Raw genomic sequence first — 27,927 nt, 5'->3', positions numbered from 1 at the left:
TTAAAAGCTTACAGTACAAACATGCAAATAAGAGCAAAAGTGACATTTCAGATTGTGAGTTGTAATGAACTAAATAAAGCAGCTCTGGCTGAATCACAACACAAACGATGTTTTGAAGCAAACTAATGTGTATAAGTTTTTATACACTTTACACATTGTATTATGCAAATACAGTACATTGATAACAAGTCAAGTAAAAACTGACAGTACAAGATGTGTAGTGCAAATCTTCTTCATATTTGTGCATTTAATACATTTGTAAATGAAATAATGATGTTGACTGTGCCGAGAGCTCATGTCGGTTTATCTTAAAGGTTTAAGTTGTCATTGAGTGTTAAATGTTGATTTGAGTGTTTCCATCTTCCTAAATATCACAAAGCATTTGTTCTATCAAGATAATAATTAGGTTATTGTTGAATTGAATAATAATGAAGTAACTACAGTGAATAAGCACCACCGAGTGTTTCCATTATAATGAGTCTCTATCAGAATCTTCACTTCAGAAACACTGAACTCCTTCTCAACCTTCAACAAACACCCAATCCATCGTCTCAAACAAGACACTTATTATAATAAGCATGAGAAATGATAAATGTTAATCTATTCCAGGTGTATAAGCTGCAACTATCAGATAATGTTCATCTATTATATGTGCTTCCAGTAACAGGTTAACATTGCCATAACATGTAAATAGTGTTTTATGATGAATATGTAAAGTATTTCAGGTTAAAGCTGAAGTGTGTTTGTGCTGATTCTCCTCAATGGGAATAATGTTGCAGATTCACAATGATCCTGTTGGGATTCTCTTGGATCACATGATCTTTCTCCGTCTGGAAACAATAAATTGCAGATTGTTATAGAGAGAGAAATGAACAGCAGTAACTGTCACAGAAACTCATGAGATCAGCAAATCTTCCACCAATCAGTGAATAATATTCAGTCTGGAATGTTTATTTCACATCGGGATCATTTTGATGGAAACGCCATTCATTCATGGGAAAGTTTACAGCAGAAGAGCAGAAATGCTTTTATACAGTATATTCAAATATTGAAGTATTTGAGAGCGTATGGAGATCGACTCGATTACAGCAATTGCTTCATGGAAGTGGGCGGAGCTAAAGAGATCTTTTGGCACGTTTGGCTTGTTTCGACTCCCTGATTGGTGGAATATTTTCTGTACAGCATCATGGGTAATGTAGTTTTACCATATCAAATTCCGCAGTTAAACATGATTATATTTTAAAATAGGTTGAAATAATGCAGGTTGATGGCTTCAAAATAAGCAAATATTATCGATGAATACTCGTAGCTCACAGTAGGGCTGTATTTTAAGGCTTTATAAGTTATCAATTTCCCAACAGATAAAATGAATGGAGTTTTGTTGCACTCTCCTGAGAATCTCATAAGATTTCTACAAAGACATATCAGTGAATTGTTTTACCTCATCTGTGTTTTCACCTGGTCTCCTTTGAAATAATGAAATTATCTCACACACACAGATACGTCTGGTTTGCTATATTTTTGTGGGTACTCTGCATAGACATATCCCTATCCCTAAAACTACCCATCAGACAACACACACACACACACACACACACACACACATTTCTTCTCTTCAGTGATTCTGCATGTTAACAGGCTTGTTAATGCTGAGATTAATAATATAGAAAGATTGTGTGGCTCAGATAAGGTCCAGTAGTTTTATGTCTTTGCTCTTGGCTGAGATGTGGCATTGCTATGGCCTACTTGTGGCCCAGATCTGGCCAACAGGAGCGGTCCACCCAAGTGCCATCATTCCACTCAGATCTTCTTTCCACATGTGCCAGATCTGGGCCGGCACAAAGTTACTATAATTCTAAAGAGCAAATGAGACTCACCGTGCAGTGACACAAACACAGAAGCTCCTGATGATCCTGAATCTGCAGCTGCTCATCTGTAGTTTATAGAGTCCAGAGTCTGTGTTTCTGGTGTTTGTGATGATCAGAGATCCAGTCTGATTCAGCTTCAGTCTGTCTCTGAATCTCTCAGTATCATCATTACACTGAACTTCTGTATAGATCTGACTCTGATCTTCAGTGATTTCAGCGATGGGAATGTCTTTAAAATACCATTTCATCAAATCATCTGGGTTTCTAACACTAGGATCTAAAGTGACAGATTGTCCCTCTTTCACTGTCTTTATCCTCATTTGATCTCGTTCAGCAGCAGAAACACCTGAAACACAAACCAACAGATGCTAGAGGATCTTTAGAGGAGAAAACTCCACATGTGTAGTTGTGCGTATTCAATTCCTGGATCTTGACAAATTCAATAGAAACAAAATTAACTGCAAAGTTGCTAAATATCAAGTTAATCTTGGATGTTTTTATTCGTATAGATTTACTGTTTATATGTCAACTCTGCTGGAGATTTTTTTTACAGATCCACACATATATTACACACATTGGTTGGTGTCCACTAGACTAGAGGACATCTTCCCCATACCGTCACCACTACTTCATGAACTGCATTTCCCATAATCCTTTGTCTGAACTCATCACTGATCATTGCACACAGCTGTTCCCACTCACATTAGGCTTGTTTGAGATGAGCAAAATCTGCGCAGAATCGATCACCGGTGATCAGCGCGAGATGCATGCCGGTTAGAAATGTGTCCGAGTGCGGTCCGCCTTGCTCTGATGTCATGCTGACGTATGTCAAAAATCTCTCGCGAGCGCAAGGCACACCTGTCGGATTCTGCAGTCGAGCGCAGTTGCTCTCCACCGACTGCGCTGATCAAAAGCATGATGGGAAACGACTTGCTGACGACACAGCTTAATGTTCATTGGTTTAAACAACCGTGATGTATTGTTCTCTTTTAAAATGTTTGATTTTAAAACTCTGATATCATGTTTTATGCATGTGTGAATATTCCCAAACTATCTAACAGTGCGATCTCTATGGATTATGCAATGTATTTTTTATAAAAAAGAAAAGAAAGAAAAACACGTCTGTATTAAAGAAAAAAAGACTGATAAACATGTATTTGGAATGGAATTACTTTGGGTGTCTTGTTCATTATATTTATTTTCATATAAAAGCAACAGAACTTAAATTCCATCCAGTTTATTAGCAACACTGTGCACGAGCGTGAATCCCGCGAACCCCGCGATATCCATCTTTGATCTCACAGGTGTCAGATCCACTGCGAGAAGAGAGAACTGTCCTGCTTGCCTGCGCTTTTTTCTCTCCTCCCCTCACTGCAGCCGCCTACTCTCGCGTACATTTCAGGCGAGGCGAGGCGCATCTCAAACAAGCCTACTGTTTGTATCTGTCTATTTATACCCTGCTGTTTCAGTTATTGTCATGGGTTCCTTGTTTGATGTCTGATTGCACTTCTGAGTTCCATTCCTGTTTTGTTTCTTGTTTTTGGACTGTCTTTGTATGGATTTTGACTTTTTGCCTGGCTGGTTTATGATTATGGATAACCCCATTAAACTGCACATGGATCTTACCTTTTTTTTTGTGTGCATCTCGTGACACGTACATGTTTATACAATTAAAGCATTCTACATTGAAATATACATTTCTATATTATAATATTCCAAAATAAGCACATTATACATCTAAAATATTTATAATGATTTGCAAACATTTCTGATCGTTATAAGAGATAAACTGACAAACTACAAGATTTTTACACATTTACTATTTCTTTGCACTTTATTGTGAACTAAAAACAAGTATGAAAATGAGTATGAAATAATAAATGCATTTAATCAGATGGAAAGAACTGGAATGAAGAGAACAAAACTAGCTGTTAAAAACTAATGGATCATCAGTGGAAAAACTAAACAGTTGAAAGTGATTCAGTTCAGTTCAATGACGCAGATCAAGAGAAAAAGCTCTGAATGTCACTGATATAATAAACAGGATGTTATGATTTAAACATAATGACTCACCATGAACAGAAACACTGAAGATCTTTTCACAGTCGCTGCCGTTGATGATCACTAGTGTATATTCTCCAGAGTGTGTGTTTCTGATGTTCATGATGGTCAGAGATCCAGTCTGATGATCCAGCTCCAGTCTGCCTCTGAATCTCTCAGTAACTTCATTAACTTTATTACCTTTATTACCTTCATTACACTGAACATCTGTACAGATAGCACTGAGATCTCCAGTGATTACAGCGATGCAAGTCTTATTAAAATACCATTTAATCTTCTCTTGTTGGTTTGTTTTAACACTAGTGAATATAGTGACGGAATCTCCCTCCATCACTGTATCAACACCAGACACACCTGAAGAAGAAATCAACAGAAAATGATGTAATGTCTATGACCAACGTGATCTCATGAGAATACGTGTGTATTTTTACGTAAAGTGTAATTCTACCATACGTAGCCTATATACGTTTTATACACACAGAAACGTATAATACTGACGTATTTACAGCTCTAAAACGTAAAATATTTACGTATTAACAGCACAAAAACGTAAATTATTTACGTATGAACAACTCTACCGACGTACATATTTGTACGTATTCTTATTTATGCATATTAAAATCGTGGCATTAATGTTTTGACTCTATTGCATTCAAATGTCTTATCAATTACGTTTTCAGTCGCATTTTAGGCTAATAACCATTCGCTCTGTTCGTGCCTTCTGCTGCAAACTCGTTTCGGAGGATTAGCCTACATGCAGTTACACAAGAATACACTTTAAAACCTTAAAAATACCTTATTTAATCGTTTAACCATTTTGTAATATTTAGTTTATTTACAGTGAGACACAAAATGCGTTTTCTCCAATAGAACAATAATACACCAAAACCCAACATAAATTCACAAAAGATATCAATTTTATTAGCTTGATAGTCCAAATCTTTAAAATCCATACGTTTGCAAGAAAGAGATCCAAATTCAGCCCTTTATCCAGTGAGTGATCTTCATCTCCATTTCACAGGCTATCAGCAGCGCAGTCCGTAACCGTCAAATTCCGCGCTCGTGATGAATTCAAATTCAAAAATTGCGCCCTCAAGAAGCGTTACGACATGTTTTACGGCAGTGATATCAAACGCTCATTGGCTCTCGCCACAGATTGCGACATGCCGTATTTCAGTCGGTAAACTACATTTGAAATGGAGAAGCGCGCGCGCCTTCACACAGAGTGAAGCCCGATTAACATTTTCTTGGATTAATAACTTAAATTCTGCTCTGTACCTCATTCAAAACTGTGGACTGTGACTGCAACACATCGTCATGTGAACGACTTTTGGTACCGGTTTTGACATGTTCGCAATAAATAAATTATTGTGATTACACGTAGGCCTATGTTGTAATTTTTCTTCATAATTGTAGCCTATGTAGTTTTAAGAAATTGTTATGGGTAGGTTTAGGGGTAGGAGTGATTAGCTGCTAAAAAAATCTTTTAATGCTATATTGTTAATAAAATTGCCATTTCCCACACATCTCTGTACGTTTTGTCCTTTTTATATTCTGTATAAAATGGGTAACGTTATGTTTAGGTTTGGGAGTGGGGTTAAGGGATCTTCCATTTATCTATAAAACGTACGTTTTCTATCTTTGAAAATTACGTATTAATACTACGTATTAACAATGAGACCAGGCTGTCATGCATTTATGGATATACGTTGAATCTATACGTATTTTAAGTTGTAATACGTAAATATAGATACGTATCGAACCTGAAATAACGTCCAGATGATACGTAAAAGTCACTATAATACGTAAATATATATACGAATTGGATCGTTTTTATTTACGTCTAAATATGTACGTTTCGTGTGTGAGATCAGGCTGCTATGACAGACATCCAAAATAATAAAAGATGAAGTGCTATAAAAATCAAACAAGCAGCGTAAAAACACAAATAACACACACGCACAATGCCACCAAAACAGTAACTATAGTATACAGGATAAATAAGTCATCAAACATAAGCGGGACCATAGTAGGCTACATGCTATACTTTGAGCTATATAAACAGCTAGATAAACCATTTTGTACATGAGCAACAGTGTGAACACAATCTGTTATCCTGGTAAACGGCAACAGCCGGAATTTAAATAATAATCAGACAGTTCAATTAAATTACAGGCGATGTGAAGCCCAAACATAAAAAATAAAAAAATAAAAATAATAATATTACAGTTTTTCTCGATTGCTTAAACACTATAACCAGGCTTTTGAACTAAAATTTCAAAACCATAAAGCCATTTATCAAAAAGCACAACCATTTCACTAAACTATAAACACTATTCCCGTTTCGACACATGAGTCAGTTCTCTTACGAGAGGTTCTCTCGTATTGCGTAAGCTTGCTTACGCTGCGGGAAAAGTCTTCTTTTCTCGAGATACTGAAGCCAAAAATTATCCTTAATTTCATATTTTGTCAACGCAGTGCAGCTGCGGCAGCTGAGCTAGAGCGGCATACTGCACGCTCATTGCGCTCTGGAAAAAAAGCTGTGATTATCCCAATTCCAAAAAAGTCACATCCGTCCGAGAACAATGATTTTAGACCTGTAGCGTTGACATCAATAATAAAGAAATGCTTCGAGAAGTACATTGTGTCATTATTGAAAAGTGAAGTAATGTCGAAACTAGATCCATGGCAGTTTGCGTACAGACAGGGCAGGAGTACGGATGATGCAGTAGGAAGTATCACCCATCTAGTATCTAAACATCTGGACGATTCAAAAGCATATGCACGCCTACTTTTTATCGATTTTAGTTCAGCTTTTAATACTTTGCAACCGTATCTATTATTGGAGAAACTAAAACAGATGGATGTAAATCCTTGCATTATTAAATGGTATTCTTCTTTTTTAACGAATAGAACCCAACAGGTCAGGGTTAATGGGAAGATCTCTGATTCTCATGAAATTAGTACAGGAGCCCCGCAAGGGTGTGTTAGCTCCCCAGTTCTCTTCACATTGTATACAAACAGTTGTGTGAGGAATAATAGTAACAACTATATTGTGAAATTTAGTGATGATACTGCGATTTTGAGCTTATTATATAAAGATCAAGATATTTTGTCTTACTGCTCTGAGATTGATCAGTTTATAGAGTGGTGTGATGCCAACCATCTGATTGTAAATGTGAAGAAAACTGAGGAGATGATATTTGATCCAAAGTCAATCGGCAATCATAGCCCTATACATATTCATGGTGTTCCTATTGTGCAAGTGTCCTCATATAAATATCTTGGTGTTTACGTTGACTGTTCTCTTACATGGCAAGTTCATATAGATACTTTGTGCACTCGGCTACAACAAAGACTGTATTTTTTGAGAAGGCTTAGACTTTATGGTGTTAGTAGTAAGATTATGTTGTTATTTTATCAGGCTGTATTGGAGAATGTGATCAGTTATGGAGTACATCTTTGGTACGGTAATCTAACAGTGCATCTGAAATCTAGGCTTGGTCGTTTTGTTTGCACGGCCATGAAGATCATGGGCAGAACAGAACCTCTTTATCTCCAGAACCTATATGAAAAATCTACAATGAGGGAGGCAAATAAGATTATGTATGATACAACACATGCCCTGCACTCTGAGTTTGTAATGTTGCCATCGGGGAGAAGATTAAGAATGCCTAGCTGTAGACTAAACCGGTTCAAGAACTCATTCATCCCCTCAGCTGTTAAGTTATTGAATAATATAAAGTACAAATAATAAGTTCTAAGGTTTTTTTTTTTTTTTTTTTTTTCTCTGAAGTGTACAGAGTGGCGTGAGGCCAATTACGTTACAGTATTCAGTGTATAGAGTAGGGTGATGTTATTCACTTTACATTGTTTAGAGTGGCGTAATGCCAAATATTTTCCAGCGTATAGAGCGGCGTGATGCCGATTATTTTATTATTTTATAGTGTATAGAGTGGCGTGATGCCAATTCTTTTTCAGCATATAGAGCGGCGTGACGCCGATTATTTTATTATTTTACAGTGTATAGAGTGGCGTGATGCCAATTATTTTTTAGCGTATAGAGCGGCGTGACGCCGATTATTTTCCAGTGTATAGTGCGGTGTGATGCCAATTGTCTCCAAGCGTATAGAGGGATTGATTCCAATTACTTTCCAGTGTATTGAGTGGCAGGATGTAAACCACTTTCAGTGTATACAGTAGGTCAATTACTTGGGTGTAAATGTGTACCTCTCTTCTCTATTTATGTATTGTGTATGTTTTATATGTGTGGCGATGCAGTGGTTGTATTTGTGAGCCTAAAACAAATTTCCCATTGGGACAATAAAGTATACCATACCATACCATACCATACCATATCATTGGCTGCCGCGCGGCAACTGCTTAAGCCTACCAGTGAGCCTGGCGTGACGTCACGCCCAATGAGGGCGCGCGCGCCAGGGCTGCAGGGCTGAGACACAGCGCTGAGTCACTCTGACTGGTGCACGGCCCGAAATCCATGCTTTGCGGGGCACTTCTGACTTTAGCCAGCATTGAAGCGGGCGCATTCGAAGTAAACCCAGCTGCAGGACCGCTGCGGCTGACGCCATATGGCCCAAAAGCCTCTGAAAGATTTTCAGGGGAAAAACTTTTCCCACTTGAATGGAAGCGGCGAGGCGTCAAACACAGCGTGCGCGCTGTGTTGACAATCTGGCCGTCATCGCCGTCGAATCCAGATCTATACCCAGAAAAGTGATAGACTGGCCGGGGGTTAGAGAGCTCTTGTCCCAGTTCACGGAAAGACCCAGGCTTTCCAAATGACCGAAAAGCGCTTTCCTGTGAGAAACTAGTTCCTCTGTTGAGTGCGCTATAATGAGCCAATCGTCCAAATAGTTCAGAATTCGCATTCCCTTTGATCTCAGGGGTGCGAGAGCCGCATCCATGCACTTCGTGAATGTGCCGGGTGCCAGGGACAAACCGAACGGCAGGACGGTGTACTGATATACCTGACCGTCGAAGGCGAATCTCAAGAATGGCCTGTGACGGGGTATAATCTGAATCTGAAAATACGCGTCTTTCAGATCGAGAGAAATGAACCAGTCCCCCGGGCGAATCTGCGCGAGGATTTGACTGGTCGTGAGCATTTTGAACGGTCGTTTCACGAGCGCTTTGTTCAAATATCTCAGATCTAATATAGGTCTGAGCGCTCCGCCCTTCTTGGGTACGAGGAAATAACGGCTGTATAAGCCTGCCTCGGTAACCGGAGGGTGAACTCGTTCTATCGCCCCTTTGTGCAGCAAATTCGCTATTTCTGCGCGAAGCAGATGAGCTGCATCCGCCTTCACTTGAGTCTCGACCCGGGCGCGAAAGCGCGGGGGGCGGCGAGCGAATTGAAGCGAATAGCCCTTTATCACTGTGTTTAATACCCACTTCGACACTCCCGGAATAGCTTTCCATGCATTCGCACTCATAGCTAGGGGTCGAATAGCCTCCGGGTCCCGTCCGTCGCACAGCGCGGGACAGGGAGCCTGTGGCTGTATGTGCGCGAATCGCGCAGCGGCAGTGAGGGGAGACGGGGGCTCGCTGATAGCGGCAGCCGGCTGAGTGACGCTGTGATAGAGCGTTGTGTGTGACGGCTCGTGGCGCGGAAGCGGGGCGGGCTCGTGAGTGTTCACATGAGAGTGTGCGTGCTGTGTAGCGGGCACAGGGCTCTTTATTAACACACAGCCGGTGGCGGAGTGTTCTGGTCCCCGAATGTGTGAGACAGAGCGGGCACTGTGTAGGTGTGAGCACTGGGGAGTGGGCACGTGACATACAACTAACACTCGAGCGGCCGTAGCCACTGTCTAGAGATGCTGGCGGTCGAGAAAGCGCTGAAGCATTTTCTACCGCTTCTACGGGGACACCATGTGCTAGTTCGCTCGGACAGCCCGCCAGAATGGGCGGCGTCAGAGCGTATATAAGGAAGGCTCGTAGGCTATATTCTCTGATTTCTGTCTTTTCAGCGAAGCACTCGCATCGCTGAACTCTGGGAGGAAGCCGTCGCCGTTGTCCTGCAAGGAACAGCTAACGAGCCAGCTTAGGACAGCCTGAGGAAGCCGGACGAGTCTTCGCCGCCTTCAGCCTGCCGTGCCAGCTCAGCTATCCGGCGATATCCTTTTATTGCAAGCTCTTTGTGTGTGTGTTTTGCTTCCGCAGCACTATCTAAAAGAGCAGAGGCGTTGTTGCAAATGCCTCGCACCACGTGCGGCTCATGCCGCTCTCCGCTCAGCGACAGAGACCGCCATCTCATCTGCGCTCTCTGCCTGGGCCGGGACCACGCAGCCGTCGCGCTTTCCACGGGCGGCTGCGCCTTCTGTGAGGAGCTGCCGATGTCGACCCTGCGGGCTCGACTCGCCCTTTTCACAGAGCCTGCTCCTACCGTCGTTGGGCCACGAAAGAAGAAACGCCGCTCTCAACGACCACCGGAGCCTGAGACTCGAGCCAGCGTTTGCCAGCCGCGCTTTCTCCGCCGCTGGGCAAGCCGCCTCAGCCCTGCATACAATGGCGGTCCTTCAAGTTCTCCAAGCCGACCTCCTCCGCCAGCTCGACGAGGGAGAACTGGATAAGTCTGCCTTGACCGACCTGCGCAGTGCGACGGACCTCTCCCTTCGCACAACGAAGACAGCGGCCCAAGCTATCGGACGTTCCATGGCTTCGCTGACCGTCTTAGAGCGCCACCTATGGCTAACGCTAGCCGATATGGGGGAACAAGAGCGGTCCGTGTTTCTCAACGCCCCGCTCTCACCCACCGGTCTATTCGGCCCTGCGGTGAGTGGCCTCGTGGACCGCTTCTCTGAAGTACAGAAGGCGTCACAGGCCATGAACCTCTTTCTGTCCCGTCGCTCGAGCTCCGCTGCAGGCCGCTCTAACACTCAGCCTCCTGCACGCAGCTCCACGTAGCGCCCGTCTCGACCTCCAGCTTCGCAGCAGCGCCAGCGCGGCCGACCCAGGTCCCGCTCCACCAGCCAGCACAGGCCGCCACCCCCGCGGGGTCCCCGGCCTAGAGTTTCGCTGAAACCCGAGCCTGCGAAGTCCTCCTAGCACTCGTCGGGAGGAAAAGACGGCTGGGTCCCGCCGCGGCCGGACCGCCGTCAAAGCTAACTTGTATCCCTCTGCCAGTCCCCTTGATAAAGGCTACTGCAGTAGTGTCCACCGCAGCCAACGAGCCAGTTTCTCAACTCTCTCGCCTGCCCACAAACGCCGTTTTTACGGCGACCCAGATAAATCAAGTAAAGAGTGTAAAATCTGGTCATTCGGCTCACGCCGTCAGTGTTATGAGTGTAGTAAACATGCCCACGCCCCAGTGTTAATTGCTACACACAAGCACAATCTCCCCTGTGTACCCCACAGAGTGCACTCACATAAAGCGCGCTACGGCCGCTCGAGTGTTAGTTGTATGTCACGTGCCCACTCCCCAGTGCTCACACCTACACAGTGCCCGCTCTGTCTCACACATTCGGGGACCAGAACACTCCGCCACCGGCTGTGTGTTAATAAAGAGCCCTGTGCCCGCTACACAGCACGCACACTCTCATGTGAACACTCACGAGCCCGCCCCGCTTCCGCGCCACGAGCCGTCACACACAACGCTCTATCACAGCGTCACTCAGCCGGCTGCCGCTATCAGCGAGCCCCCGTCTCCCCTCACTGCCGCTGCGCGATTCGCGCACATACAGCCACAGGCTCCCTGTCCCGCGCTGTGCGACGGACGGGACCCGGAGGCTATTCGACCCCTAGCTATGAGTGCGAATGCATGGAAAGCTATTCCGGGAGTGTCGAAGTGGGTATTAAACACAGTGATAAAGGGCTATTCGCTTCAATTCGCTCGCCGCCCCCCGCGCTTTCGCGCCCGGGTCGAGACTCAAGTGAAGGCGGATGCAGCTCATCTGCTTCGCGCAGAAATAGCGAATTTGCTGCACAAAGGGGCGATAGAACGAGTTCACCCTCCGGTTACCGAGGCAGGCTTATACAGCCGTTATTTCCTCGTACCCAAGAAGGGCGGAGCGCTCAGACCTATATTAGATCTGAGATATTTGAACAAAGCGCTCGTGAAACGACCGTTCAAAATGCTCACGACCAGTCAAATCCTCGCGCAGATTCGCCCGGGGGACTGGTTCATTTCTCTCGATCTGAAAGACGCGTATTTTCAGATTCAGATTATACCCCGTCACAGGCCATTCTTGAGATTCGCCTTCGACGGTCAGGTATATCAGTACACCGTCCTGCCGTTCGGTTTGTCCCTGGCACCCGGCACATTCACGAAGTGCATGGATGCGGCTCTCGCACCCCTGAGATCAAAGGGAATGCGAATTCTGAACTATTTGGACGATTGGCTCATTATAGCGCACTCAACAGAGGAACTAGTTTCTCACAGGAAAGCGCTTTTCGGTCATTTGGAAAGCCTGGGTCTTTCCGTGAACTGGGACAAGAGCTCTCTAACCCCCGGCCAGTCTATCACTTTTCTGGGTATAGATCTGGATTCGACGGCGATGACGGCCAGATTGTCAACACAGCGCGCACGCTGTGTTTGACGCCTCGCCGCTTCCATTCAAGTGGGAAAAGTTTTTCCCCTGAAAATCTTTCAGAGGCTTTTGGGCCATATGGCGTCAGCCGCAGCGGTCCTGCAGCTGGGTTTACTTCGAATGCGCCCGCTTCAATGCTGGCTAAAGTCAGAAGTGCCCCGCAAAGCATGGATTTCGGGCCGTGCACCAGTCAGAGTGACTCAGCGCTGTGTCTCAGCCCTGCAGCCCTGGCTGGCGGCCGAATGGTATCAGCGGGGAGTGACGATGGGGGTCATCGCACACCGCAAAGTGGTCTCGACAGACGCATCCAACATGGGTTGGGGAGCGACTCACGAGGGCAGTCCGATTTGCGGCCCATGGTCGAATACGGAGAAAGGCCTTCACATAAACTGTCTAGAGATGCTGGCGGTCGAGAAAGCGCTGAAGCATTTTCTACCGCTTCTACGGGGACACCATGTGCTAGTTCGCTCGGACAACATGTCTGTGGTGTCTTACGTGAACCGCCAGGGCGGAATCAGATCCAGATCCCTGCGCGCTCTCACAGAGCGCCTCCTATCCTGGGCTCAGGGCCCGCTGCGCTCCCTAAGGGCAGCTCATGTACCCGGTCGTCTGAACGACGGCCCGGACAGACTGTCCAGGGACAACGTTCCCCCAGGGGAATGGTCTCTACACCGCCAGACGGTCCAAACGCTTTGGCGTCGTTTCGGCGAAGCGCAGATCGACCTCTTTGCCGCGAGCGAGAACGCTCAGTGCCAGAGGTTTTTCTCAAAACACGAGGACGCGCTGGCCCAGACCTGGCCCAGCGTTCTGCTGTATGCGTTCCCCCCGATCTCAATGCTGCCTCAAGTGCTAGCGAGGATCAGGGAGGCGGACTGCGCAGTGCTCCTCATAGCTCCGCGCTGGGAAAACCAACCGTGGTTCCCCGAGCTAATGAGACTGGCAGACACAGCCCCATGGCCGATTCCGGTGAGGAGAGATCTTCTCTCTCAAGCCCGAGGATCGATTCTGCATCCCCATCCAGAGCACTGGTCTCTGCATGCATGGGAAATCAACGGATATTCATTGATCTGCCAGAAGGGGTAATTAACACGATCACGCAGTCCAGAGCCCCCTCGACGAGGCGGCTCTATGCGTCTAAATGGTCGGTGTTTAGCAAATGGTGTGTGGGAAAGGGTTCTAATGCTCAGTCCTGTGGAGTCCCACAGGTATTAAACTTTCTCCAAGAGATGTTGGACGCGGGCAGGTCCCCCTCCACGCTCAAGGTTTACGTCGCGGCCATAGCAGCGTTCGCCGATTCGGCGCGCGGCCGCTCACTGGGCAGGAACGAACTCATTACCCGCTTTTTGCGCGGGGCCAGGAGGATGAACCCTCCTCGGCCCCCGTCAGTCCCTATTTGGGACCTGTCTCTGGTCCTAGAGTCCCTAAAAGTGCATCCCTTCGAGCCTTTGGACTCTGTGGAGTTGAAATACTTGACGCTTAAAACCGTTTTTCTGCTAGCTCTGGCTTCAGTCAAACGAGTGGGTGATTTGCATGCGCTGTCCGTCAGCGCGTCGTGCCTCGAGTTTGGACCTAACGACTCGTTAGCCATTCTCAAATCGAAGCACGGTTATGTCCCCAAAGTGTTAGGTACTCCCTTTAGTGCTCAAGTCATTACCCTATCGGCCCTGCCGTCATCCGGCAGTGAGGAGGGTGTTAACCGCCTTTGCCCGGTCAGGGCGTTAAGGTGTTATGTCACGCGCTCTGCAGCCTTCAGGCTCTCAGAGCAGCTTTTCGTTTCGTTTGGAGGGCGCGCTAAGGGTTGCGCCGCCTCGAAACAGATGCTATCCAGATGGATAGTGGACGCTATTGCAGCAGCATATGCGTCAAAAGACCTGCAATGTCCGTTGGGCATACGGGCTCATTCCACCAGAGGCATGGCCTCATCGTGGGCATGGTCCAGCGGGATTTCCATTCATGACATTTGTATGGCGGCGGGCTGGGCGTCCCCCTCAACATTTGTTAGGTTTTATAACCTGGAAGTTCCCGCCCTGCAGGCTAAACTTCTGTCAGTCTAGTCGTGTTCATGTCCTGCTCATGTGCGCAGGCTGTACTATCGATTAGCTTGTCTGTTGAGCTGCACGCTCAGGGTATCAGTATGCATAGACCGGCCGTGCTGTTCTTGTGTTCCCTGGGTGTGCTTATGAACATGTGTTGGCCCGCACTGCTGGCCACCTGTCATTTCACCTCTATGCTTTTCATAAAGTGTCATATGTGATTGTTAGGCACGCACGGCGTGGACAAGGGGTTCCCACAGCGTAAGCAAGCTTACGCAATACGAGAGAACCTCTCGTAAGAGAACGATACTTGGTTACTCACGTAACCTCGGTTCTCTCTAGAGAGGGAACGAGTATTGCGTTCCCTGCCGTGCTTAAAGCCTATAGCTTGTGTCGCTTCATTCGACAGAAAACAGAGAATATAGCCTACGAGCCTTCCTTATATACGCTCTGACGCCGCCCATTCTGGCGGGCTGTGACGCGCTAGGGCGCGCGCGCCCTCATTGGGCGTGACGTCACGCCAGGCTCACTGGTAGGCTTAAGCAGTTGCCGCGCGGCAGCCAATGAGCGTGCAGTATGCCGCTCTAGCTCAGCTGCCGCAGCTGCACTGCGTTGACAAAATATGAAATTAAGGATAATTTTTGGCTTCAGTATCTCGAGAAAAGAAGACTTTTCCCGCAGCGTAAGCAAGCTTACGCAATACTCGTTCCCTCTCTAGAGAGAACCGAGGTTACGTGAGTAACCAAGTATCGATTTGTTGAACTGTCACTGCAAAACTCTACACAAATCCCTTCATTTCTCATTGCCTAGACCATGTTATCATTTAGAAAGCACTAGCATTCAATATTGTTCACTCAAGTCAGCACAGCTTCAGCTCAGTTAGCACACAATTACACAGGTGGAAACACTAGGAGTCAAAATTTAATACACATCAATCAGAACCTTCAATAGACAGATAAAAGGGCCCAATTCAGTTTATTGCGTTTTGGAACAATGGATCCAGAAAGACATGAAGGAAGAGGGATAAGAATGAGGAGGAGGAAGGGCAAGGACAAGAAGACAAGCAGTCTCAGATGAAATTCAAGCCACTCTAGTTGCCCATGTCTTTGTCAATGGTTTGACTATGAGGGAGGCTCGGCTACGAGTAAGGCCAAATTTGAGTTGCTTCACCGTCGCCTCGATCATCAGAACCTTTAGGGAGGTGTGGTGTGGCAAACAAAATTCTATCACTGAATAAGAGACAAACATTTCCATTAGTCTTTGATGAGGTTTATTTTCTTGCAAGAAAAGGCCAGCAGTCGTACAGTCAGACAGTGTGGCTGCAGTGAAGGGAGGGCATCTCTTCTCCTTTATAGTCTTGACTCCCAGAATGTTATCTCTCTAGGCAAATGATGGTATTTCAACCATATGTGGAACATTCTTAGACTTGTTCATCATATTGTATCCTTGAGTGGAGAACCTCCTGTCACGTACCAACACTCTTTACCATTCCAATACAATTCCATATTAGAATGAGGTTTGTGTGGCTATTTTACTGTCATATGATGGTCACACACATCTTACTGTAAGTAAATATATAAAAAAAAATTAGAGGAGAGAGTAAAAAAAAAAAAAGTAAAAAAAAAAAAAAAAGTAAAACAGGAAAAAAAATGTTTTTGTGTGTGTGTGTTTTCTGTGTATGAATAAAAATGTGCCAATGTATACACTGGTTGTGTCTTTTGTGTTTATCATGTGAAAAGGTTTGTGAGGGGGGAAACACAAGCAACATAATTTACCAGTTTTGGAAATGTTGTTTTGAATTTATTGCACCAGTGTGTTAGACTATGTTGTAGTGTGTGTGTTTGTGAGGGCTTGTGTGTCCTGTCTGAGGGCAAAGTTTGTTTTTCAGCAAGAGTGAATGGTTTTGAGTGTAGAGCTTCATTTTGACCTGAAAATAGGATGTTTGGGGAATTGGGTGAGACGTTATGGATTTGTGTTTACAGTTTTGAGAATACGAGGCACAGTTTCAAGAAACGTGTTTAAGCAATCGAGAAAAACTGTAACATAAAGCTTGTTCAGTCCACACCTGTTGGAACTGTCGTATTGGTTTCCAAATCTAAATGAAAATGGAGTTTATCTTTTAATATAAATCTCAGTTCTTCCAAGTGCAACATATTTCCCAGTTTCCTAACCCACATCTCAAAAGTGAATCTGCTTTCCACATCTGTAAAATAAGTATTTTTGCAAGCATCACACACAGTGAAATGGCCTTTGTCTGATACTTACTACAAGAAGCATTCTCTCCTCCTAAAAGTCCAATGCAATGCTGAGGCTCCAGATCAATAGAATGCGCTTCAGAAAGAAAATGAAATATACATTACCAAAATGACTACATGACCATAAAGAATAAAACAGGGTGACATTTTACAATTATTACAGAGTGGATAAATCGTGGGATACATTTACTAAGGTTTTGACCTGAACTGAACATGTATACGTTTCTCAAGCACTCATCCCACATGTTTTCATGAATATTAAAACAAATTTCTTCTTCTCAGTCATGTTTTATTTTCTCTGTGTTTTTTTCCACCTTTTCTAGCAGTAATGTCAAAAAAACTTTTGATCTGATTCAACATGTACATGGGCCCACACACAATCGTGGACACACTCTAGATTTACTTATCAGTAAGGGTCTAAACATTTCATTGAATGATATTAAGGATGTCGCACTCTCTGATCATTACTGTATTTTCTTTGATTTATTGATCTCTCCTGCCATTGAAGTTAGATCTGTGTCTGTCAAGAAGAGATGCCTAAATGAGAACACTAGTGTACTATTTATGAAGGCCATATCCCTAAGACCGAGCATATCTGCTGACTCGGTTGATTCTCTCCTTGATTCTTTTAACTCAAAGGTTAAAAATGTAATTGATGATATTGCTCCTGTGAAAGTCAGGAAGAATGGTAAACAAAAAGCACCTTGGAGAAACTCAACAGCAGTGCAAATTATGAAAAGACAATGCAGAAAATCAGAGCGCATGTGGCGAAAGACAAAACTTATAATCCACTATAACATCTATAGAGACACCATTCGTGCTTTCAATATGGAACTAGGCAAAGCTAGACAGACTTTCTTCTCCAATATCATAAACAGAAACCTAAATAATACTCGAAATCTCTTCGCTACTGTCGACAGACTAACAAATCCCCCAAGCGAGATTCCCAGTGAAATGCTCTCCGACAGCAAGTGTAGTGAGTTTGCTACCTTTTTCTCTGAGAAAATCAATAATATTAGAAAGGTGATCAGCACATCCTTGAGTTGCGCTGGGGTCAGTCAGATCAGACTTCAACCTGAGAAAGTAGTTACTATGTCTGATTTTGAAGAAATTGATGGCAAAATTCTGAAAGAAACCGTTCAGCACCTTAAAACATCAACCTGCGCCCTTGACACACTTCCCACATCTTTTTTTAAAAGTGTGTTAGACTGTTTAGAAGCAGATCTCATAGAAGTGGTAAATGCCTCACTTTTCTATGGAAGTTTTCCAAACTCCCTTAAAACTGCTGTTGTCAAACCCCTCCTGAAAAAGAGCAATCTGGATAAGACTATATTAAGCAACTATAGACCGATCTCAAATCTTCCTTTCACAGGCAAAATCATTGAAAAAGTTGTCTTCAACCAGCTGAACAAATTCTTAAACTCAAATGGATACTTTGATAATTTTCAATCTGGCTTCCGATCGCATCACAGCACAGAGACAGCGCTCATTAAGATAATAAACGATATTCGCTTAAATACAGATTCAGGCAAATTATCAGTGCTGGTTCTACTCGACCTCAGTGCTGCATTTGACACTGTCGATCACAAAATACTTCTGGACAGGCTGGAAAACTGGGTGGGGTTTTCTGGGACAGTTCTAAAATGGTTCAGGTCATACTTAGATGGGAGAGGTTATTATGTGAGTATAGGTGACCATAAGTCTGAGTGGACGCCCATGACATGCGGAGTCCCTCAAGGCTCAATTCTTGCGCCACTCCTGTTCAACCTGTACATGCTCCCAATGAGCCAAATAATGAGAAAGAACCAAATCTCTTACCACAGCTATGCAGACGACACACAGATCTACTTAGCCCTATCGCCTAATGATTACAGCCCCATTGACTCCCTGTGCCAATGCATTGATGAAGTCAACAGCTGGATGTGCCAAAACTTTCTACAGTTAAACAAAGACAAAACTGAAATCATTGTGTTTGGAAACAAAGATGAAGTTCTCAAGGTGAACGCATACCTTCACTCTAAAGGTCAAACAACTAAAAATCAGGTCAAGAATCTTGGTGTGTCTTTAGAGTCAGACCTTAGTTTCAATAGTCATGTCAAAGCAATAACTAAATCAGCATACTATCATCTGAAAAATATTGCAAGAATTAGATGCTTTGTTTCCAATCAAGACTTAGAAAAACTAGTGCATGCTTTCATCACCAGCAGGGTGGATTATTGTAATGGACTCCTCACTGGCCTTCCCAAAAAGACCATAAGACATTTGCAGCTCATACAGAACGCTGCAGCCAGGATTCTTAGCAGAACCAGAAAATATGATCATATCACACCAGTCCTCAGGTCATTACACTGGCTGCCAGTTACTTATAGGATTGATTTTAAAGTATTATTACTAGTATATAAATCATTCAATGGCCTAGGACCTCAATACATTGCAGATATGCTCACGGAATACAAACCCAACAGATTACTCAGATCATTAGGATCACATCAGCTAGAAGTTCCAAGAGTTTACTCTAAGCAAGGAGAGTCTGCTTTTAGCTATTATGCCAGCCGCAGCTGGAACCAGCTTCCAGAGGAGATCAGACATGCTCCTACAGTAGTCACATTCAAATCCAGACTCAAAACACTTCTGTTTAACTTTGCATTTAATGAATGAGCACTGTGTCACTGTTTGTCCGACTGTTTATACTGTGTCTTATTTTAGTCTTTATTCTAAACTGTTTTAATTATTTTTAGTTCTTTCTCGTTTCTTTATTTTAAACTGTTCTTTATTCTAAACTGTTTTAATTATTTTTAGTTCTTTCTTGTTTCTTTATTTTAAACTGTTTTGTATATTCTTATTTCTTCTGATTATTTTTAATAGTATGTAAAGCACTTTGAATTACCATTGTGTATGAAATGTGCTATATAAATAAACTTGCCTTGCCTTGCCTTGCCTTGCCTAATGTGTACAATTTTGACACACTACCAGACATGAGCAATTCTCTCTGAGGTGGGATTCAAATTCAAAACATCAAAGTCTGGAATGTGCTTTCCTACAAAGTCTCTAACTCGCAAATAACGGAAAAAAATGTGGAGAAACAAGAGCAGAGTTGTTTTAGCTGTTCAAAAGAGCTACATATATAAATATATCCGGAACTGTTTCCATGCTTCCACTGACAAAAAACAAGAAAGCTTATGTAACCCTGGAGGAAAAGCATGATTACTACAAATTGGAGTATCCACATATCAGGAATCGTAATAAGCTATACCTTAAATTGTTTCCTCACTTCAATTAAGTTAAAAATATATAACTGTTTCCGTTGATACTTTAAAGATAAAGAAGTCTTATTACAAGAAGCTTTTTCAATTGCTAGCCATTCTGGCTTATCACCTAACTCCACTGAATCCAACTTTCTCCAGCATGCTAAAGTATTTACATTAGCTATAATAATATTATAATTTTAAATAATATTAAATAATAATATTTAAAATCGGGAAGCCCAAATCCTCCTAATCCTTAAGTTTATTTAGATGTTTCTTGTTAATCCTAGATGTCTTGATGGCTCAAATGAAGCTGGTTATAACCAAGCAGCAACCTCCCCGTCTCTCTCTTGAAACCAACATGGCAGTGAATTCAACAGCAATTCATCGACTGGCCGCTTGAGGCTGGATGCAGAAGTGAGTCAAAATATGTATCTCCCCCATGTTAAAATGCCCAACTTTACAGCAGAAAAAAACATGTTTACAGCCTGGTGCAAAAAGTGGCTTTGGTCTATATTGCTTATTTTTCACTTCATGGCAACTGTGAGGGGGGTGAATTTTTTTATAACTCATCCGTTTTATATTAAGCCTTAAAGGTCTGCATAATTAAGGGTGTCCACTTTTGAGTGACAGGTGGATTCCCGCTGCTGTGGTCATTAGTCATCATTAGCCGTTTGTCTGCTGTCTGTTAGCCATCACGTTGCCTCAGTTCATTGTCTGACTGTAAAAATAAATAAATTCGGGAGTGATGCGCTGCCAAGATGGCGACGGTCGGCCACGCCCACTTTAGGCTTCAAAAACCATAGATATCATATAAAGGCTAGATGTCTTAAGGCGGAGTCACTTCCGGCATCACTGGCGGCCATCTTGTCACAGGCAGGCTCTGATGTAAGGTGAGTGGTCAGCACGCACACAAATCATCTTATCTCGCTGAAATCTTGACGGATTTACAAACGGTTTGGTTTCTTACAAACGTTATTAATGTGGCTATAATTCTTTCATATGGAAATCCATTGTTATAATTATTCATATGTATGCAGTGTCATAACTACATCTCTGACGTTTATAACAAACCGTTTGAAAATCGGTAGCAAGTTATGGTTATTTAAAAGTACATGCACCATTAAAACACAATGTTACGAGTGAGCGAACTCCCTGTGGCAAGATGGCCGCCGTGTGCAGACGTCGACCTCCATTGGCCAGCAGCGCGGATGGGACATCTAGCCTTTATCAGAGCTGTCAAAAGTATTCACATTCATTACTCAAGTAGAAGTATAGATACTAGGGTTTAAAAAGACTTCTGTAGAAGTTGAAGTATCAACTCAAGCTTTTTACTCAAGTAAAAGTATAAAAGTACTGGTTTCAAAACTACTTAAAGTATAAAAGTAAAAGTAATGTAAGAAAAAAATGGCATTAAGGACAAAAGCTAAGGCCGCGCCACAGGGGCCTATATAGTGCACTACCCCAGCTCCTCAAAAAAACCCACATTTTTCTAAAGGCCATATTTGACTATAATTATATTAAAATGTTGATGTTGAAAAATTTGGGATGATGCACTAGGCTACCTGTTTCAGCCGTATATATGCCCATAGAAAATAAATTTTCTAAATAAATAAGCTAAATAAGCGGAGGAATCAGGAAATTAATAGGGTAATGTATTAAGGTTTTTAGTCTATATTGACCTTAACAATACGTAAATTAATTAATTTTGTAATGTCACAAATAACTAATAAAGACATGGTGGCAGTTTAACAGAGACTTAACTTTACTCCGCTCATAGTGCAATGCAATAGTGCAATACTGTCTTGTTCCTTGCTTTTTGAAGAAGCCAAACACATGTCTGCATCTTTCATTTAAGGGATATAGTTCATCCAAAAATGAAAATCATTTACTCACCCTCAAACTGTTTCAATCCTGTATGAATTTATTTCTTCTGATGAACACAAAAGAAGATATTTTGAAGAATGTTGATAACCAGACAGTTATGGAAGCTTGTTTCCGCCACAAAATAAAAAAAATAAAAGATAATTGCGACTTTTTATCTCACAATTGCGAGATATAAAGTCAGAATTGCGTGATATAAAGTCAGAATTCTGAGATATAAAGTCAGAATTGCGTGATATAAAGTCAGAATTCTGAGATATAAAGTCAGAATTGCGAGATATAAAGTCGCAATTGCGTCTTATAAAGTCAGAATTCTGACTTTTTTTCTCGCAATTGCGACTTTATATCACGCAATTCTGACTTTATATCTCAGAATTCTGACTTTATATCACGCAATTCTGACTTTATAACACATAATTGCGAGTTTATATCTCGCAATTCTGACATCTTTTCTCAGAATTGTGAGATACAAAGTCCAATTCTAAGGGAAAAAAAAAGACGGACTTTTTTTTTTTTTACCTCAGAATAGTTTATATCTCACAATCCTGACTTTATAACACGCAATTGCGACTTTATATCATGCAATTCTGACTTTACATCTCCCAATTGCGTGATATAAAGTCAGAATTCTGAGATATAAAGTCAGAATTGCGTGATATAAAGTCGAAATTGCGAGAAAAAAAGTCAGAATTCTGACTTTATAACACGCAATTGTGACTTTATTTCACGCAATTCTGACTTTATATCTCGCAATTCTGACTTTATATCTCAGAATTCTGAGTTTATAACACGCAATTGCGACTTTAAAACACGCAATTCTGACTTTATATCTCGCAATTCTGAGAAATAAAGTCAGAATTGCGAGATGTAAACTCGCAATTGTGAGATAAAAAGTCGCAATTATCTTTTATTTTTTTTATTTTGTGGCGGAAACAAGCTTCCATAGACAGTGGATGGACCCCATTGACTTCCATAGTAGGAAAAAAAAAATACTATGGAAGTCAATGGCTACCATCAACTGTCTGGTTATCGACATTCTTCAAAATATCTTCTTTTGTGTTCAGCAGAAGAAAGAAACTGGTTTGAAACAACTCGAGAGTGAGTAAATGATGACAGAATTTTCATTTTTAACTAAGTGAACTAATCATTTAACAGAAATTAACTGTTGGCATATGTTTCACATCAATACTGTCCAGTTTGTCCTGTTGGACACGACACACAGCAATACTGTCAAGTGTCACTTGTGACCATTGCTCTGAGCCATGTTTTCAGTGTCCTAAGAGCACTGAAACTTATTTCAGTCCAGCTGATGAGACTGGGATGATTTGATCAACAGGCCTCTCATTTCAACAAGACCAGCCTTCAACAGACCAAGCAATGCTATTTTTTCATGTTTTATGGGGACTATAGACTAACCTTACCTATCACAGAAAACTGACTGCATTTTTACATTTTCAAAAAACAAAAGTCTGATTTATAAGCTGTTTTCTAAAAAAAAAAAAAAAAAAAGGACAAGGATTTCGGATATTGACATCTTTGTGGGGATATTTTGACCCTATAATGTAGAGTTGCACACATACTCTCTCTCTCTCTCTCTCTCTCTCTCTCTCTCTCTCACGCACACACACACACTCTCTCTCTCTCTCGCTCGCACACACTCTCTCTCTCTCTCTCTCTCACACACACACACACACACACACACTCTCACTCTCTCTCTCTCTCTCTCTCTCTCTCTCTCTCACACACACACACACACACACACAAACGATTATGTTAGTGTTATGTTACGATTGTCATTATATTGTAAAAACGTCTGTCCCCAAATCAATATTTGACGCGATTTGCCTCGTATTCTTGAGCACAGAACTGTTGATTTCTCCCTCGCTTACCGCATCTAGGTTTCCTTAGGACTCGGAGGAGTTTTGGCGCTTCGCACAACCAAATGTGACTACAGCCTCTCACAAGTTAGAAAGAAAAGACAAAGCCAATCAGTTTAGCGATGTGTGTTCAGGAGGCGGGACTCAGATCTATTAACCGTTTGTGTAATTGGCCAATTTTTTTTTTAACGACAACAAGCCGGAATGAAAACAAGCCGAAATGAACTAGGAGTAACGAGGCTATTTTTAAAATGTAATGAGTAGAAAGTACAGATAGCCTAATTGCATGAAAATGTAAGGAGTAGCCTAGAAGTAAAAAGTTGTCTGAAAAATAATTACTCCAGTAAAGTATAGATACCCAAAATTTCTACTTAAGTAATGTAACGAAGTATTTGTACTTCGTTACTTGACACCTCTGGCCTATATGATATATATGTCAAAAACGGTCTTCAGAAACCTACGGGTGACGTCACGGACACTACGTCCATATTTTTTTACAGTCTATGGTTATAACAGATTGTAGCTGTTTAAAATGATAAAGGGAGATAAAGAAAGGAATACAGTGAAATACAAACAAAAATCTAATAAAAAAAACAACAAAATTTTTTAACCTGCCAACCAGTGTTAAGATAAAGACACTTAAAGTTTGGTTAATTTGATTCGCATTGACATAACAACTTGACAAATTTACTACAAAAAAATGTTAATTAATAAAGTCTAGGCACTTTTTACACTTTTATAGTTATTATTATTTTATTTTTTACTTGAAACTAATAAAATGTTTGTTAACTGTCTTGTTGATCTTTGTTCAGTAAAGTAAAATAAATGAGAAGTTAATATTTCATTAATATTTAGTCTAGCCTACTATATCTGGTTCTTGGACTGACAGGTCTTTGTCTGGATCTGGGTCTTGAATAAATCTCTGGTTTGAGCAGGGAACTCTATAAACTTGTTTTTCTTTTTTCTTTTTTAAATCATTGACCTAAAGACAAACAAACAAACAAATAAATAAATAAATAAATAAATAAATAAATGTCTTACCGTGCAAGAGGAATGCCGAAACTATGAACAAATAAACGAAAAACTTTTTTGTCTCCATGTTTCTTCTCAATCGTGTTTTGACACCTTGAATGAATGAAACAGCACTGCTTCAATACAGCGGTATTTATGTCTCTGGTGTGTCGTTGTCAGAGACCACATGATCATTTGAGATGCCAAACACCTGCAGATTGAAAGTATGAGAAAGCGGTTGCAGTGAAGAAAGAGAAAAAAGTGCAGTGAAGACAGTTCTCTCTTCAGGGCTGAGTTTAACCTCAAACTGATCAAATCTACATAATGTGACTGTGGTCACTACTCAAGAGCTGGAATGTCTGAGAAACAGACATACCATGTTCTGTGGCTGGCTGTACGTGGTAGCCTGGGCCCGTTTTTTCAAAAGGTTTAATCCGGATAAAATTGATCCGGATTTAGTAATCCTTTTTTTTTTTTTGCGATCCGTGATCACGTAATCCATCTTACTTTTGAGCCAGTTTTTCAAAGCAATATCGGATTGGATCAATCTGATCCGGATAGGAACTTTTCAGGATCACCAAATCCTGTTTACTAGAGCTGTAAATGGAACCAACCGTTTAGCCTACTGGCTTAGCAAAGAACAACAGTTGGCAAAATACCGGTGGCCACAAATTACCATTGTTTATTTTAATTTTAAGAAACAGAAACACTGTAATAAACAGAAACATTTTACTTTCCTTATTTTGTTATTATGTTAAATTAGTTGTTTTTACCATATCTCATTAGATGTGACATGCTTCATATATGCTTCAAATATGAAGAAATATACAGGTGATTTTGATTTCATGTTTTCATAAGCTGTAAGCCATAATCATCAAAATTATAACAAATAAAGGCTTGAAATATCCCAGTTTGCATGTAATGAGTCTATATAATATATTAGTTTCACCTGTTAAGTTGAATTCTTGAAATAAATCAACTTTTTGATGATATTCTAATTTTATGACCAGCACCTGTATATATCATCAGTAAACATTGATTTTGTGATCATTCACTTAAAAAAAAAAAACCTCTCTGGTTTTATTTGGTTTGAAAAATCCCAACTGAATCCACCCTTCTGATGGGATCAGGATTATCCTGTTTTTTTTGGATCAAATAGATCCCAAACCAAGTTCAAAGTTCTGAAAAACCCAAAGGGCAGGTTTGATCCAGATCAAATTTAAGATTGAATTACATGATCTGATCTTAGTTCAGAATCCCTCTTTTGCTTTTGAAAAACCCATTTCCAAGATTTGATCCAATCCGTGATCCGAAATCCCACTGGATTACTTTTGAAAAACTGGGCCCTGGTTACCAGACCATTCTCAGTAGTAAATGAGTTATGGTCTGGCAAAGCTTCATTAATAACTCATTTCCAAAGGGGCTTCACCACCAACGGACGTCGCTCAAATGCCTCTGGGCGCAATTGGATAGACCTAAAACCAATCAGAGCGATCATAAAGCCATATGCTGCGTCCTAAGTTACACTACGCCATAAAAGTATGTACTCTTTTTGTGAAGAAAAGGTATTTACTTTTGAATGTGTAGCAAAAAAGTAGGCAAGCTTTGGGACATACTACTTCGTCATCTTTATCGGACGGATCTGTCGCGTGCATCCTGTCACGTAAACTTCCCTGTCAATCATCTTGTCACAGTTAAAATCCTCTATTAAATCTAATTTAATTTCCTACCGTTTCGGAGAGAAATGTAGTTGCACGTTCATCTGACAGTGGGTCTTTCATGGAGACTGTCCTCATGTGTCCTCAAGTTTTTCTTCACCAACGGACGTCGCTCAAATGCCTCTGGGCGCAATTGGATAGACCTAAAACCAATCAGAGCGATCATCATCGTGTAAAGCCCGCCCCAGCGTTTCTGATTGGTGCCGCGACGGATTAGAAATGGGCTTGAATGAGCTCTTTGCCAGACTACTTGCAGAGCAAATCTAAATTTGCCGGAAGTTGTCTGGGTTTTCCCAGGCTATGTACATGGTTTAAAGGGATACTCCACTTTTTTCGGAAATATGCTCATTTTACAACTCCCCCAGAGTTAAACAGATGAGTTTTACCGTTTTAGAATCCATTCAGCCGAACTCCGGGTCTGACGGTACCACTTTTAGCATAGCTTAGCATAGATCATTGAATCTGATGAGTCCAGTAGCATTTCTTTCAAAATGACCAAAGAGTTTCAATATTTTTCCTATTTAAAACTTGACTCTTCTGTAGTTAAACCGTGTACTAAGATCGACGGAAAATGAAAAGTTGCGATTTTCTAAACCTATATGACTAGGAACTACTCTCATTCCGGCGTAATAATCAAGGAACTATGTGGCTGTACCATGGGTGCAACAGGCGTAATGATATGACGCAGCGCCTGAAAATAGTCCCCAGCTCGGTAACTTCTTCCAACGTGACCGGGACTAAGTTTGTCTAACCTATTAGACCTATTTTCAGGCGCTGCGTCATATCATTACGCCTGCTGCACCCATAGTACAGCCGCACAGTTCCTTGATTATTACGCCGGAATGAGAGTAGTTCCTAGTCATATAGGCTTAGAAAATCGCAACTTTTCATTTTCCGTCGATCTTAGTACACGGTTTAACTACAGAAGAGTCAAGTTTTAAATAGGAAAAATATTGAAACTCTTTGGTCATTTTGAAAGAAATGCTACTGGACTCATCAGAATCAATGATCTATGCTAAGCTATGCTAAAAGTGGTACCGTCAGACCCGGAGATCGGCTGAATGGATTCTAAAACGGTAAAACTCATCTGTTTAACTCTGGGGGAGTTGTAAAATGAGTTGTTAAATTCTAATACAATCTATTTCAATCTACAATATAAATTTGCATTACACCTGTTCATGTGATAATTCAGTTTCATGCAATGATGTGCAAGTTTCTTTGTTCGATTTTTTTAAGTATAAAGTTTTGTTACAGTCCTAATGTTAACATGTTAGATAAAACAGGACAGTAAATTCAGTAAGAGTGGGACATCCTATTAAATAAAAAGATAATACATTTAAAGGAGTCATAACCTGCCATTTTCACTTTTCCACGAGAATCAATGTATGTTATGATCGACTAACGATTATACACTGGCCGGGAAGCCGATATT

The 27,927-nt window shown here is 41.8% G+C and overlaps 2 protein-coding genes and 1 long non-coding RNA gene across 3 annotated transcripts in view; 1 reads left to right on the top strand and 2 right to left on the bottom strand.

Moving 5' to 3' along the window:
- Nucleotides 1–27,927, bottom strand: part of LOC311084193 — a 101,558-nt gene that overhangs the window by 28,044 nt on the left and 45,587 nt on the right. The window lies entirely within an intron of this gene.
- Nucleotides 1–27,927, top strand: part of LOC311084178 (uncharacterized protein) — a 108,549-nt gene that overhangs the window by 35,719 nt on the left and 44,903 nt on the right. The gene's annotated exons all lie outside the window — the stretch shown is intronic.
- Nucleotides 53–4,517, bottom strand: LOC311085190 (uncharacterized protein; the record flags this gene model as incomplete). The annotated part of the gene is made up of 4 exons (XM_084117624.1): nt 53–830; nt 1,878–2,214; nt 3,942–4,283; nt 4,508–4,517. The coding sequence occupies 4 exons, from the start codon at nt 4,515–4,517 to the stop codon at nt 812–814; spliced, it is 708 nt and encodes a 235-aa protein (XP_083973750.1). The 3' UTR covers nt 53–811.

The sequence above is a fragment of the Abramis brama genome, assembly GCF_963993115.1.
Source record: "Abramis brama genome assembly, chromosome: 6".
Taxonomy (NCBI): Eukaryota; Metazoa; Chordata; class Actinopteri; order Cypriniformes; family Leuciscidae; genus Abramis; species Abramis brama.
Note: the sequence above shows the minus strand (reverse complement) of the source record. Positions and strands in the feature narration are given on the sequence as shown.